The sequence below is a fragment of the Drosophila gunungcola genome (genome assembly GCF_025200985.1).
Source record: "Drosophila gunungcola strain Sukarami chromosome 2R unlocalized genomic scaffold, Dgunungcola_SK_2 000012F, whole genome shotgun sequence".
Classification (NCBI taxonomy): Eukaryota; Metazoa; Arthropoda; class Insecta; order Diptera; family Drosophilidae; genus Drosophila; species Drosophila gunungcola.
In genome coordinates this window covers 1,899,918-1,915,895 of record NW_026453170.1, presented here as the reverse complement: position 1 = coordinate 1,915,895, position 15,978 = coordinate 1,899,918, and the positions used below count along the sequence as shown (strand labels likewise).

The 15,978-nt window shown below is 39.4% G+C and overlaps 1 protein-coding gene across 1 annotated transcript in view; it reads left to right on the top strand.

Annotated features, from left to right (window-relative positions):
• Positions 1 to 2,765: 2,765 nt before the first annotated feature.
• LOC128255986 (zinc finger protein jing) overlaps positions 2,766 to 15,978 on the top strand; it is a 132,421-nt gene continuing 119,208 nt past the window's right edge. Inside the window, 2 exon segments of the mRNA XM_052985950.1 lie at positions 2,766 to 4,249; positions 4,252 to 4,495. Of these exon segments, the coding sequence (XP_052841910.1) occupies positions 3,853 to 4,249; positions 4,252 to 4,495 (641 nt within the window). The 5' untranslated portion in view covers positions 2,766 to 3,852.

Sequence of the window (15,978 nt, the reverse complement as noted above, 5' to 3'; positions counted from 1 at the left end):
TAATATTGACATGAAAAAAATAACAAGAATTCCGAATCGGCGCACAGTGGTCGGGTCTATGGCATCGCTTTGAAACTTGTACCAAAAATCTATAAAAATGTTATAAATATATAGGACAAAAATTGGCCAGATCTTACCACTATATCATATAGCTTTCATAGGAACAATCGGGAAAAAATTAAAAAAAAAATAATATCTTTTTTGTTCTTACATTTTTTTTAGTTCTTTAAGATTTAGTAATAGTTTAATATTCCCGAGTCTCGGTACAATTCGTTCGGAAACTAGAACAGGGACGGCGGAATTGCTGAAATGCCGAAGTCTAGAATTGAATCGATTCTGAGACGCAATCACAAAATAATTTGTAATATGTCAAACATGTTTTTATAAACCAAATTTGAAAAGCATGAATGTTCTTAAACCATTAAAGAATAAGTAAAAATATTGTCTGCACTTTAACTTACGGCAAAGTATTTTAAATCAATTAATTTCTGTGCTTGCGGAATTCAATTTACCAGCCAATTGCTTGTCGGAAAGTTTACGTGAGGTTTTTACGGAAGTTAACAGAGAATTCACAGAGGGAATTCCGTGTGAATCTTTCGGAAGTAAAAACTGCTGTTTTTATTTTTTTTTTTTTTTGGTTCGTCGACATATAGTAATGGTTAATATTTCAAAATTAAATTCAATCAATTTTTCATTTTCTCGTTAACTTATTTGAGATGACATTTTATTTGAGATGGGCAAATTTTATACAAAAAATAAATCTGGCAGCACTGTGATTCTGCCGGATTATTTTTTGAGAAATGTATAAAAATTGTATTTGATTATATTTATGTTAATTTTAAATTACAATTGTTGAGCCTGTCTAGCGTCTATTTTGAATTTACCGCCCTACAATTAATGTTCTATCGATATATTGCCACGCATGCCTGTCATTCTCTCTTTTAGTGATGGTAGTGACTTAGTGATGAGTGTGATTTACTTCAAGAGCAGTCGCTTTCACTAAATTGTTTACAAGACAAATACACCGAATTTTTTAATAAAAAATGCCTGTATTCAAATAACTTTTAATTTATTAATGAAATTAATTTTTCGATGGACAATGATTACAAATTTATGTAAAATCGAGTGCTCATTATTGCAAAGCGCTGAAATAATTTTATAAAGTTTCTTGTTCTCCATAGCAATTTTCACAATTTTTTCTCCCGTTCATATTTTCTCTATCTTTGCTGCACCTATCTCGAGGAAAATTTATTGCAAAATGCAAAACACAATCTTAGATTGCTTCTCGCTCTCACGCTGTGCATTCGCGAACCGTGTATTTTTTTTATTAACTTGATAAGTTTTTGAATATTCAAAATAAAATTTATAATAAATAGTTTTTGAGCGACTTTAAGAGGTACATATGTATGTACATAATATGGAATTCAAGGCTAATCGTAGCTATGTATGTATGTATTTTAGCAGTCGTTGAATCATAAAATATTCAGTGTATATACATACATATAATGTATCCCCGGAAATCAACAAATATTCGCAGTATATTGGGCTTTTACTGGATGTTCTGAACTTTATATTCACATGTTAAGTGCAGTGTAAAAAGTCCAATAAGAACCAAAATGTTCTTGGGAAAATAAAATCAAAAACACTAGCCACCAAACGAGTTATGTCGCACTCGCACACACCCGCAAAAGGCTCTCGTCAACATGCGCTGTCTTTGTCCCACCCGATTTTGCATTCTCCCACAGTTGCATCACATATACGTACGCACACTTGCCTGTAACGTAATAAAAGCACGTGTTGTGTTTGATTTCTCACTCCCACCTCAACCCGCTGCGCTGTCCCTCTTACTCTAACAGACCCAGTTTCTGGTTTTGTTTTTGCTTTCATGACAAGATTTCGCTCGTTGTGTGAGTGAGTGATCGCTCTCTCTCTCTCTCTCTCTCTCTTTCCTTCTCTGGTCTTTATTTGGTCTCTGATAACAGTTGCGATTTTGGATTGTATTTGTGAGTTGGCTCCCCGTGCTTTTGTTTTGTTATTGTTTGGTTTTGCCTTGGCTTTGTTTACTTTTTCAGTTTTCTTGGCTATTTTGGCTTTATGAAATGAGTGGGCCAAAAGACAATTAACCAAAGCATTGAATATGGGTGCATATTGTCCACACCTCTGTATTTGGTTTCAAACTCCCATATAAACATTATGCTCTGCTGGGTGAACCGGTTTAGAGTTTTGCAGAACCGCAGGAACCTTTCGTATTCTGATTAGTTCCCACACATATCAACAGGTAGCTGCAGCTCGGCTTGCGTGTGTGTGAGTGAACTTGCCACCTACTCAAACACCCGCGGACAGATCGGAAGTTACGGCCCAACTGGCAAACCACCAAATGCTGAAATACCGAAATACTGAATTTCTGAACTTCCCCAGAAGTTCAAACGCACACACTCACACAGTCACACATTGTGGCGCAACAAGCTCCCCCCGTTTCCCCCAACACCTCTGTCCCTTGTCCGCTCTCTCCAAAACCTGCTGCCGCTGCACAGAAATCAAAAGTGAACACTCTGCACACTCGCCCCCCTCAAGAGTGCCCCTCGTTGGGCGCCAAATAAATACACGAACGGCAGTTCGTTGCCTTCGTTCTTGCCTCGCGTGCTTCGTATCTTGATTTGTGCCCGGTTCTAGTTGGCTGAGCCACTCGGGTCCGCCGCTTCGGTTGCGGTCGGCTCCCGCTTCGGGTGGGGCCGCGGCGCTCGGTCCACTCCCACTCCACTCGGCCCCACTCGCCAGTCAGTCGGCAGGCAGAGCAAGAGCAGCCCGCAGCTTTTTTCGTGGGGAGATCGCAGTTTTCGCTTGCCAATCGATGGGTTTCCGGAATTCGCAGTTTGCAGTGCAGCGTTTCTTTGACTTTGTTTAATTTGGTTACACGGCAATTGGCGGCAATTAACAGCGGTAGTGAACGAGCCACTGCATTAATTATTAATAGCGCGCTCGCCAGACAAGTTGGCCCCGTGATAAGCAAATCGCTAGTTTGCCGAGTGATTGGCACAGTGGAATGCATTTGATTAGATTGCGATTTGTTTGCTGGCCTGTCATAGTTGTTACTAAACAAAGCTGGACCGGTCAACCTGACATACCCGTTTCGGCATCTGTTTCTGTTTCTGTTTCGATTTCGGTTTCATTGCTTTTTTGAACTCGCGAGTTTTCGCGTTTCTGCCAATCTTGCAGAATGAGTTTCGGGTGTGCAACGGAAACAAACGAGAACGAAATAACAATCAGCCATTCACAAAGCCATAAAGCACAGTGAAACACTTGATAACGCAGCCCGTAATCCAATAACCCCTCGCAAAACCAAAATCAATCTCGCAACGTTGAGTAATTAAATGCTGATCAAGTGATTTCTCGTCTGAAATATCAATCGAATCGAAAAAATGTGTGTCATAAGTGCAGAAGTGAAGTGCAGCTAAATGTGAAATGCCCAAAAATGCAATCAATTTAAATGAATTTATGTTTAATTTGTATAATCATTTTCACCACTCGTAACTCGAGAGTCCAACCCACAAAAGCCGGAAAAGTGCAAGTTCGTGGCAAAATTTAAGTACAAATTTGTGCAAACCAATGGGGAAAATCGAAATGGTAATTCCATCAAAAGGCAGTGCGATTTTGAATAGCTGACTAAGAACTTTTAGATTCAAGCAATTAAAATTGGCTTTCCGTCGACTAACAATAAACCCTCAGAAGGTAGAATTTGTGTGGCAAAGGGACTTAGGAGTAATGGCAGCAGTTGAGAGCAATTAAGCGCATCGTTGCAATAGTAAAACAGGGAAATAGTTTCAAGGCACACAGCAAACAAAGCGAGCTAAAATGTCAGCCACTCAGCCAAAGGATACGGCATTAAAGACTAAGGCATTGGCAGCTGAAGCAGCATCCCCTCCACCCCCGCCCATCGCCAAAACAACAGCAGCAGCGGGAAAGAAAACTTTAACCTCCAACGCGGCTCTGTCATTGTTTGATCAGCTGAAAAACAGCGTCAATTTAAACAGTTTGACAATTGGCGCCGGCGTCGCCAACAACAGCAACCCAGAAGCAACACCACCTACAACAACAGCGGCAGCCACACCCACCGCCACACTGTTGCCAGCCCCCGCACCGCCCACCGCCCCCTCTGCCACCTCAAATATTGAGCTGAAGCCCCCGGCAAAGCCGGCGCGACCCTTCAGCACGCCCAGCAGCATTGGCGTCGTGCAGGGCACCAAACGGGGGCGGGAGGCGTAGGGGGCGGGGCTGGCGCCCAGGCCGCCAAATTGGATATAAACGCATTGCGATCTCAGCTCTATCAGGGCGCCAGGAAGGCTGCAACAACAACTCGACTGGGAGTGGGGGTGGGAGCCGGAAAAACAGCAACCGTAACAACAGCCTCCAGAACACCCGGAGGGGGAGAACGCGGCACGAGGGGATCCAAGAAGCGGTGTCTGGATCGATACGATTCATCGGAGTCATCAGACAGGTGAGTGCATTGTGGCATTGTGGCTATAATGCGGAAACAATGTACAATTCAACAGCGACGGCTCGGACACTCAAACTCACTGACTAAGGCAGATTCGAGAGTACACTTAAATGCATAGTATCAAACATCATTACATCACGTGTAGCGTTTTGTATTTGATTTTGATTGTACGATTTTATGTGTTTCCCACACCCAACATCCGGTTTCTTCTAAACAAAAAGACGACTTTTTACTTGTACTATAATCTTTTACTAAATCATATATAAATATAACTGATTGGGGAAAATAACGTACCTATTCACTCTAACTCGTTCTAATATAGCTCTCAATATACTACATTGAAGCATGATATTGATCACTGTAAAATTATACCCTTTAAACGTAGAGAATAGTATACTTTATTCTATCAAAGGACTGGCCTTACTATAAATGTTAGAGAGTGGAAATGTGTTCTTGCTTTTTTATTTATTTATATATTTATTATTTATTTTATTTTTTATTAAGCCATTGACTACTAGTATTTTTCTAAGCATTTAATAATGCACATAGGAAAACACATTTTTAAAGTACTTTTCATCTGTTTAAATTTGAATTATTGGGATTCCTATCTCACGTTGAACTTGGTTAATATAATCAACAATATGTTCACTTCTCGCCATCAAAGTTTTAAACGCACTGTCATATAATGACCTAACAATGCAGGCTGCCAAATGCATTTCTTGGTAGCACTAGCTGGCTATAAACGGAAATACAAGAGAGTATCTGCGAGCTGGCTGGCTGTGCCAAGACTGAGCTAAATGCGGACTCTCTAAATATATCCGCGCGTTGCACGGCCAAAAAGTGAGCCAAAAGTATGATCCACAATACACAAAACCAAAATAGACTGCAACCCATTCCAACCATAATTAAGATATTAATCAAATCTCCAACGAGCAGAAAGATCTGGAGAACGCTAATAACCGATTTGTGCTAAATTTATCTGACAAGTAATCGGTTCAATAATTGCACCTGTGAGAAGCCAGTCTTGTGAAGACCGCACCAGGCACGCGCCCCATAGATTGTTAATTTATGACTTACAGATACATTTGTATCTACTTAAATGGGCAGCCACAAAAACATCTTGCCGCAATGCCAACTAATTTCCGCTCATTAAAAATGCGCAGCGCAGTAGAGGCGGCAACGGCAGCGGCAGCGGCGGACTGGAAACAAAGAAAAGCAAAGGCCGCAACGGACTGCAGGCATTTGTATCTGGCAGATATGCACGCACAACATGCGTTCATTTATCAGCCACAAATGGCCGCTGATGAGCCGCAGTAGCTGCTGATTTTCAATGTGCGGCGCGTGGGCGGCAGTGCAAACGTCGGCGGCTTCCTGGCTGCATTGAGATGTACATGCAGATACATATGCGGTCTGGCCAAATGAAACTTCTAACTTGGATGATGTGTGTTCTGCTCTCCGCGTGCTTGTTGTGCTCTTAGAAAACTCTTGACTTTGCCCAGCACTTTGCATATCAATCATGAAAATCATGCATAAGTCTAGTTAGCCATGGGTTGTTTCACTATTTCTAATTTGGTTCTGCCTCCATTCATACGCAGCTCGCGCATATCAACTACTTTCCATGTGATATCGCGGTATTGTATCTGTATCTTTCAGTACGCTTAACGCGTCGCGATGTTTTGTCAATTGGTCTCATCACCGCCCCCCTCCCCGCCTATCAACATCCACCCCCCCTAAGTTCGCGTTTTCTCGTCGGCTGGTGAGTGATGTCGTCGTTGCTCCTCTTCGTTGGCAGTCGGAAATCATTTCAACTTTTGGTCGTTGAACTCTTTTTGATTTATTTATTTTGTTTGTTTTTTGGTTTTTTGTGTGTGTGTGTGAGTGTGTGTGTGTGTGTGTGTGTATTTTTTGTCGCCGACACAAAACATGAAATTTTGTTGTTGCCTTTGGTTTGTTTTCCATGTTTTTATTTATTTTCTGTTGGGTTTGTTTTTATTTTGATTTGCGTTGTTTTTGCCCGAGTCTTTGCACTGAATCTTTGAAGAGCTGTGAAGCTTTGATGCCATTTGCATCTTGGTAACAGCACTGAAATGAAGTCCATGGGTAAATTGAACATGTATCTTTGCCTGCATGTTTTTCCCAAGATGATCAGCTTAGGATACACCGATAGTCTTCGATTGTGGCGAGCTCAATTCTCTTTTAATGACCCCGATTCGCTGCCTTGTTTTAACTACAGCAAACTTGAAGACAACGTGAACCAGAAAAAAACACTGCACTTCTACTGAGGGTGGTCATTAAAATTTAATTTTTTTTTTTTCAGAAAAACGAAACAAAACAAATTGTAGTCTTCGCCAGCCAGTATATATACATATGTACATATGTGTAAAGCTAGCAAGTAACATCCGCAGCTTCGTAGCAAAGGCATTTAACTTTAATTATCGCTCATAAAGCTGAAAATACAGCAACGGCAAGAGTAACTGCCTACTTCAGCACCAGCAATTGTTGCTGCTGCACATATTGCTGTTGCTGTCATCATTTTTGTTTATTTGCAGTGTCGCCCGCGTGAGCGAGTGTGTGTGCTATTGATTTTGTCGACTTTTGTCTTACAGGTTTTCCACGTTTTTCCACATATTTCCACAAGACCCCAAGAGCGACCCACTGCTCCAATGGCGCGAGTCTTTTGCTGATTGTGGGCTGTTGCTTTTGCTGTTGCAGTTGCTGTTGCTGTTGCTGTTGCAGTTGCTGTTGCTGTTGCACTTTTCGCCAAGTCATGCACAGCGGGCAGAGGAAGACGGCAGAGCGCGGACGAGCGAGAGGGAGAGGGAGACAATCACCCTGAGATATTGTGTAATCGCCCACGTTGATTTATCTCGTTTAAGTGACTCCGAAACGGCAGCAACTGCAATAGCAACAGCAACAGCAATTGCAATTGCATTGACAGCGGCAACATCGCGCGATGACGTTGAAAGTGTAATATAATAAGTTGCAATAGCTTGTGCTTATTTTTTACCGTGGGTCGTGTTTCTTTAGTGGTCGTGCTTCTTGATGCTATTTGCCATTTCTTGGCATTGCCATTTGGTGGCTCCTTTTGGTCTTTTGTATTTCGGTGCTTGCCAAGTTTTTGGGGCCAAAGCTGCACTCTCGTTTTTTCTCGGCCAACTTTATTGTAGACGTTGGACCCATTCATGTACATTAGCCATCTTGTATCGATTATCGAAAAAAGCATTTGGAAGGGCTAGTTAAAACACGCTTTAAAGTATTTACACCTAGAAGACAGAAACTAGAAACGCCTTGCCAAGTTATCGGAAATGGGTGTGGACGATTTTTTTATTTTTGGCAAATAAAATAAAATAAAATTATTTAACCAGATGCCCGGATACAAGTTAGTTAGTAAAAGCTGGGCTTCTGCCCAATATTGCACGAATTTTACTTTGCTATTTTTAAATTTAATTGTTAAAAAATTTTACCCTATTTATTTATGGTTATTGTTTTTTTGGTTTAGTGTTTTCGTTGTAAATTATGATTGTGTTCTGTTGTAGTGACGGGAAATCCAGTATTTTGCTTGTAGCAGAGCCCCCTTTCGGTGCCGCCACTGCTTTTACACCGTCTTTGTTGCACCTCCTGCTGTCAGCCCTTGTTGCTTTTTCCACTTGTTTGCCGCATTCTTAGTAGGTTGTTACTGTTGTTGTTGCTTTAGTTGTTCTGATACCCTACTTGAAGAGGGTTTTATCTGCTTACCTGCTTAACTATACTACGAAATAGATTTTTTTTTAAATTTTTTAAATTTATCATTAAATTTTAGATTTCAAGTACAAATCTTAAAAAAAAAACGGTTGTACTTGAAACTATAAGTACCGTTTGTCTACTTTAATCTTAAATGTACAAAATACTGAAACGGTTTTCGGCATGATTGATTTTTCTGTGGAAGGTTCTGTTTCTCTTTACGACTGGGTACTAAAAATCCTCCTGTTCATGTTTTTCTTTTTATATTCTTTTTGTGAGCAACAAGCAACCATGCCCTCGCATGTGTGAGTGGTTGTGTGAAAAGCAGTTTAAACACGAAATTAGAGCCTTCCCCTGCCGCTCCTACCGCTCCTACCACTCCTACCGCTCCCATCCCAAACAAAGTTCCCTCAGGGAGCGCATTAAGTCGTAATAAATGCTGCCTGGCTGCATGCTTTGTACATTGACCTCAAAACGGAGCAAAGCCGCCGTACCCCTGCCCCTGCCACTGCCCCTGCCACGCCCCCCTCATGGCTGTATCTTTTTAGCTGGATGCTGTTCCCCACTGTTGTTGTTGCTCTTGTTGTTTTTCGTGCACATTTTGCTAAATAGCTTCTATTTACGTTCCATGGAAAATGCAATTCGCAATTGTAGAATGCAGACTTTTTTTTTTGCCGTTTGCAGTTGTTTTCCCTGCTCGCACGCTACTTTGTCTCTACAAACAATGGCTAGAGGCCCCAAAAGGGGGTGGTGACGAGGGAGGTGGGCGAGCTAGTTGCAATACGTGCGCGACTTTTCGGGGCCATAAATCAAAAAGGCAAAACTCAAAGCTGGTCTCAAGCAGAGACTTTTTGGGTTAAGCCAATTCTGGGGGAGTGAAAATCGCTATTAGGGGAAATTAGGGGAATAACATGGCAGGAAAAGTGTGCAATAATAAGCTTAAATGACAAATTTACCAGACACTTGCCAGTGCAACGAGATTTAAACTGCGGGAATTCCGCTAAAAGTTCTCTCAAGTGTTGATAGAAAATGTAAATGAGTATTTTATCCAGTACTGAAAAAATTATACTTTCAGTTATTACCTATAAAAACATAGTAATCATTGCCAATAATGCTATTTAACGGCTTTTATATAACCCCAATTTACATACAAACTTGTACTTAGTTTAGACTGTGACTCTCAATGCCAATTAATCAATCCCGTTCTTCAGCACATAATTCAGCTCTTAAATTAGGGCTTTCGAGACAGGAAGTGCCAGCCAGACGGCTGTAAGTGCTCAGACTCATGGGTCTGTTGACCCGCCCCAAGTATTCCATTTAGGGCCTGCCCCCATAAGCACATTTGTGCAACAGATGCATAATTTATGCATCGCTTACACATCTCATGTGCAAATCGACGCTCCAGAATCGCAGTGTGTAAACCCCGTTGGAAAGAAAACCAACAAACCGACAACTTAATGGCATTCTAATGCCGGCCACCAAAATCAAAATCATATTAGCCAAATGTCTGCATGCGGCGTGGTCCGTTGCTGTTATGCCGGATTTTGCATCTATTTTGTGAGCACACTTTTGGCCCAACAGCATACATATACTGAATCGTGGCAAATTTTCATTAATTATAACGTCAGGCGGCGCGCGATGGACGCTTGTCCTCTGCTCTCGCTAACTCATCCCATTTGTTCCATTGCTCTACACTTGAAGACAACATTTATTTCTCACATTTTATCACCATTATATTAAAAAAAAAACCTTTCTTTTCTTGTTAAAATGAACCTAAGCAATATTTATTTACTTTATTTTTAAACGATAAGTAGAAATTTATCTTAAAATAAGAAAAAACGTTTCTAAAATTTTGGAAATTCGCCAATGATTCATTTTAAAAACAAAAACTTCAGGTCTTTTTTAGGAAAGAATAATTTTCTTCTGACATGAGATAGATAAGAGAGGTTATTAAGTTAATATATTGAAAAATTACGAATTATTGGGTTAAAAATATAATAGCGTTCGAAAACATTCAAAGAAATTCGAGTATTACAACATTCTTTGTTTCACCAGATATTAAATCAAGTTGTTAGTTTTCTTTTTGCAATTTTATTTGTAAGTGTAGTGTGTATTTTCAGGCAGACACAGGCAGTCCCTCCCTGATTCGGTGTGCAGCTGAAATAACAGCAGCAAAGCAGTGAAGCACATTGAAAAGCTATACTCATACCTCTCCAATATTAACCCAACTGACATCCCAGCCTAGACAGGCATCCCGAAATTGGCTTTTTTGGAGCTGTGCGCCAACGAAAATTAGTCATTAACTTTTTAAGCATCGGCTGGACAAACATGGCGTATGAGTGATGGGCATGGTGGCCATGCGGTGATAAGTCCAACAACTGAACTCAATTCTGTGGCTATCAGTCTGCCGCTACTCTGCTGCACGAGAACGGCAACTGTCGCAGCAATTGCAGTAGCATCCGCATCCGCAACAAGGCATCGAGTGGCGTGTTTACGTTAGATATGCATTTGATGCAATGACATCGCATTTACAATGCCATATCATTGGGCTTACCGAATGAAATAGAAGTGTAGAAAACAGCTAAAAATACAAGATTAAGTTAAACTGATGTTTTACAAAGTGTGTTGTTTCAAAATTGGTGATAATTGGGTTTTTAAGTTGTTTAAGGTCTTTACGCCAATAATAGTTGATCGATTAAACAACTGATTTTTATACCCTTGCAGAGGGTATTTTAATTTCAGACTGAAGTTTGCAACGCAGTGAAGGAGACTTTTTCGACCCCGTCCGTCCGTTTGTCCGTCCGTCTGTCCGTTCGTCTGCCCGTCCGTCTGTCCGTCGGTCTGTCCGTCCGTCTGTCCGCCCTTTTCTACCCAAACTAGTCTTACAGTGTTGAAGCTATCTGCATAAAACTCTCCCAAAAGTTGTCTAGTATATATGTCGGAACGAGCCGGATCGGACGACTATAGCATATAGGAACAATCGAAAAATTAAATCAAAAAATTATGACTTTGCTGTTTTATTACATTCTTCGAGAGAAAGAAATGATTAAATATTTCAAAACTACGGCTTAAGTTAAGTTTATTTCAAAACGGAGCCACGCCCCCTCTAACGCCGAAAAATCGCGAAAATATGCCACGTCAATATGAGAAATGTTAGAATTTAGCTATTAGACTCTGTATGTGAGTTTCGGTCATATCGATCGGTAGACTCCAAAATTTTCAAGTTTTATCATCTGTCGCCGGTGCTCGGCCGTTGCTCTGCCGTCGATCGCTGATATAGAGAGACAGAACGGAAGAACTAATAGCGGGGGGTGGGGGTGCTGCTGGCTTTGAGTTTCTAGTGCTGCAGTGCGACAGAGGGCGCCACCTAAACTCCGATTGATTGTGGGGTAAATTTTGTTTAAAATTTGTTACCTGAAACGGTTATCTAATTATCGAGGAACTCGACTTTCTTGTTTTTAATTTCCATCGACCTTAATTTATTTGGAAATTCACTAAGTTCCTTCTTTCGGTTTTGGCAAAAATGATTTCTATTAACTAATTTTTTATAAGATGATGAGGTATTCTTTTCAAGTATGTTTTTTTTCTTTTGAATTTTTAACTATAAGAAATATATTTTTTATAGGTTGGTTTTTCGCCTTCCGTAATTATTTTTTTCACTTCCTCTTTTCATGGCTTATTCTTTCTTGGCATTGACCTTGACATGTGACTTGCTCCACTTCGAAGCCGAATCGAAGCACAAACTCAAAATAAGAAGCTTTCAAAAGGAAAAGTGTAACTGAAAACGACAATCGAAAAAGTTGTACAATATCACAAAGCTAAATACAGAAAAAATTGAATAGAGCTGACGCGCGAAAAAGTGAGGCAAAGAAAAGTGAACGAAGGCGAATTAGTGGAATGTTCATTGAAAGTCGGAAACAGAAAATATCAATATATAACAGCAAAACATCGCACGAAAATGACCATAAAATATAGTGATTTAGGAAATAAAATACGAGGGAGCGTGGGGTACTAAACAACCATTATAATCGGCTTAAAAAGCGTCACCCTGACATTTGATCGAAGTGAATTGAATTGTCAACTGAAACTGAAATTTTTGTTCTCGTTCGTAGAGTTTATTGGTGATTGTGTGCTCGTTGTGGTTCTCGAACATTGTTTGGTTCATTGACTAGCCATCAAATTCTGTGTCAAAATATATTAATTAATAAATATCCAGAGGCAATGTCACAGAAATTTTTTGAAAATATGTTTGCGCGTAAAATTAGTTTGCGGTCAGGAGGGGCAGAACGTTTGCGATTCTAATTAGCTGAACTAAAATCAAATTGATTGCGTAAAGTTATTTTTAAATAAAATTATATCAAATTGCGTGTGGTAGCACGGCCAGCGGCAGTCAAAGCGCAAACCAAAACAAATGGTAATTAAAAGTTAATTACGCTAAAAGTAAATGCAGAAAGTTTATTCAGCACTTTAACGTTTAAAATGTACGGTTTGTCTGCAACAAGTGCAACCTTTATTCAATCTTTGTGAACTCTCTAACGCCTTTTTACTCAAATTTTTGTCTTTTCACAAGTAATCAACGCTTTCGACCTTTTTCACACCCCCAGAGGCAAACACAGTGACCGACAAGACATAATTACTATAATAGTGGACGCCACCGTTTCATTTATTCGCGTGGATTTTTTTCTGTCAATGATTGAGTAATTGACAATGTTGCTTATGATTACACGGTGGGCAGCCAGTTCTCTCGAGCACCGACACTTAACAGCCAGGCCCGCTGTCGGCTGTCCAATTGAGCACTCGAACCTATCAGAATACCCTCACAGCGGGTAAAAGTGGTCTGAGATAAGTTTAGTAGAAGGGGAGACAACGATTTGTATCCACTTTGTTCGATTAATACTTGGCGGTTAAGGAAATAATTTTCGTTCAAATATACTTTTAATAAATATTTAAATACAATTAATCTCACTTGGCGTTTGTTTTTGAAATATGAATTATCGGGCAGCATATCCACTGATTTGTGAGTATGTATTAAATAAGTCATCTTAAATATTTTATGTAAGGAAAATAAAAAAATTGTTTAAATAAATACTAAACTTAAACTTAAACAAAATATTTTTTTATCTTTTTTTTTGAAATCTAATCTATCTAAGCCTAGATACTTTTATTCTAAAGACTTCCATTTTATTCCTAGAAATTTTCTGCAATGTTTCAAAAATGAAAATAAAAACATTAGAAATATAACATTGCAAGAGCATACCGACTTCGAATTACAATGTTTTGCTGGGCTTTAATTGCTCAGCATGGAAATGTAATTAACATTGAGCTGTGGGCCAAATGGCAGTCGATCAGTGAAGCGTATCAGGCAGCCAGTCATCCAATCAGTCATTCCCTCCGCCCAGTAAAGATAAACTCTTTTTTCGAATCAACACTGCAATGCTGTACCTTAGTTGAAAAGGCATACACTGTTCAGGTTGAAAATTTTGCTAAGAAGTTGTCTTACGAAAATTGTCTTTATAAATTAAAATGGTTTTTTCTTAAAACGTAGCTATTTCGAATATCAGGCAACAAAACTCAATAATTTCTCTTTTTGTATAAAACAAATACATGCTTAACTAATTTTTACAGATATTGGAATATGAATGAAAAATAGTCGTCAGTAGTAAATAGCCACAAATTTTGCTGAACACCTTAAGTCGTAAATGAAATAGTTTGTTTATGGATCCGTTTATATTCTGAGATAGCTGCAAGCTGAAAAAATCAAATCAAATTCTAATAGAGGTATTAAAATTTTGCATATAAATACCATTAGTTTTTACTGGCTCTATTCAGCTAATTTTTATTAAATTTTTATGTTTAACTCATTAAAAATTCAATTGCCTTTTCCGCTACAACAGGCAGTAAGAAACAGCAAAAATAAGTTGCATTAGTACAAACGAAGCGTGGCAATTTGCCGCTCTCTAATATTGAAAATTGCAATTTTTACTGGCAACTGCCACCGATTTTATAGCTTTAATACTAAATCTATAGATTAAAAGCTCAATGAACTGGAATATGTAATTCGCTACATACCATTGCTTCCTTAAATCCTACCAATTTTACATAGCCCCATTGGTTGTTAAACTATTTGCACATCAGCCAAAAAAAGTTTTAGGAATTGTTTTTTTTATTAAACAATAGATTTCTAGAAATCTAACTGAATAAATTAGCCTGACTTTTTTAATCTGCAAAGAGTTATTTACTATCATTTGTCCAAGCTAGCATTCCTTGTTGATTAACCTTATTTTATAAGACTTGAAACATTTTTAGCTTAACTCGTTTTTACAAGAAAATTTGAAGTTAAGATTTCAATTCAGTTTATCTTCCATCGCTTTTATGAGTTTAAAACAATCACTTCTTGGAGGTAATCCAACTTCAAAGATCTTAAGCCCTAACGCCTTTCGAAAGTCATGCTCTCTTGTAAAATAACCGTGGTTTGCTTTGCTTTAATAACTTCATTGGCAGCGTTTTTTGTCTTCTTGGCTACGAAGTCCACCCATGCCCCATGTGGGGGACCCTACCTCCATTTCACGCGCTGTTATCAACACGCGATTTTTGGCACTTTTTTATTTCTATTTTTATTTTATGAAGATGTCGCCAACGAAGCGAAGCGCCGAAGACGGCGACTGTCGTGCTGAGCTCCGCTTGTCCTTTCGCTGTTGTTCCTGTCGAGTTCCTCGTTGTTCTTGGTGCTGGTGCTGGTGCTGGTGCTGTCTATATACATTCTTGTCTCATTTTCATGGGCCATTTACGTAGACAAAGACGTGCGGCATGTTTGTGTATCCGTAAGATACATTTTCGGTTTGGTTTGGTTTGGTTTTGTCTGACTTTAGCCCAGGCCTTGTCTGCCGTTGCTGTCTCTTCATCTGATTCTGTCTGCTGCAGTCGGCTGTATATATATATATATATATATATCTTTTTTTAAATGTACATATACTATGTAAAGGGATGGGAAGGCAGCAAAATACCGGTTCCCTGCCAAAGTTTTCAAAGTTCCTGATGGGGTGTAAGAAAAAAGTTTATGAATAAAATAGGAACGAAATGCTTTTTTTATTTTCTTTATATTTTTCTGCTGATCGCTTTTTGCTTGCTGTCTTCGTGCTTATTGCAAAATGCCTTTAGCGCAAAACAAAAAAACGAGAAAAATGTCTGATAACTGACCGAGATGAGATGCCCGGACCAAAAGTCGTCCTGGCATTCCTCAGATATTTTCTGTTCCCGGCGAACTGCGCTACAGCTCGGACCTCGGCATTCAGCATGCCCTGAACATTTATTTTTATTTAATTAAAAGACACTTAAGCGATTTAGTGGGAAAGTGCGTGAGGGAATTTGTTGTACGTTTCTGGCTCCGTTTCTTTGTACATCCACCCATATGTGGGCGGAGTCTGTGTTTTCTTCGTTGGGCGGCAGTCGTAAATGTCTGTAGTAAATCAAACCATTAATGTCAAAGAAAATATACCAAATTTCGCAGCTTGTCCAGTAGCGAAGTGGTGAACGCCTTTTGGGCGAACCACTTTTCTTGGCCCTCTAAAATGTTGTTAACTGCGCTCGTTAAAATTGACACACAAATGCCGGAAAGTTCAACGACAGAAAGCCTCGCGGCTATGGACACAGTCAGTGGGAAAAGTCGGTGACAGAAATAATCAACAAATATTTATTTATTTGCTTAACTTTTACTCGCCCGATATTTGCCTTTGGATTTTTTATATTTTTCCTCTTTTCTGCTT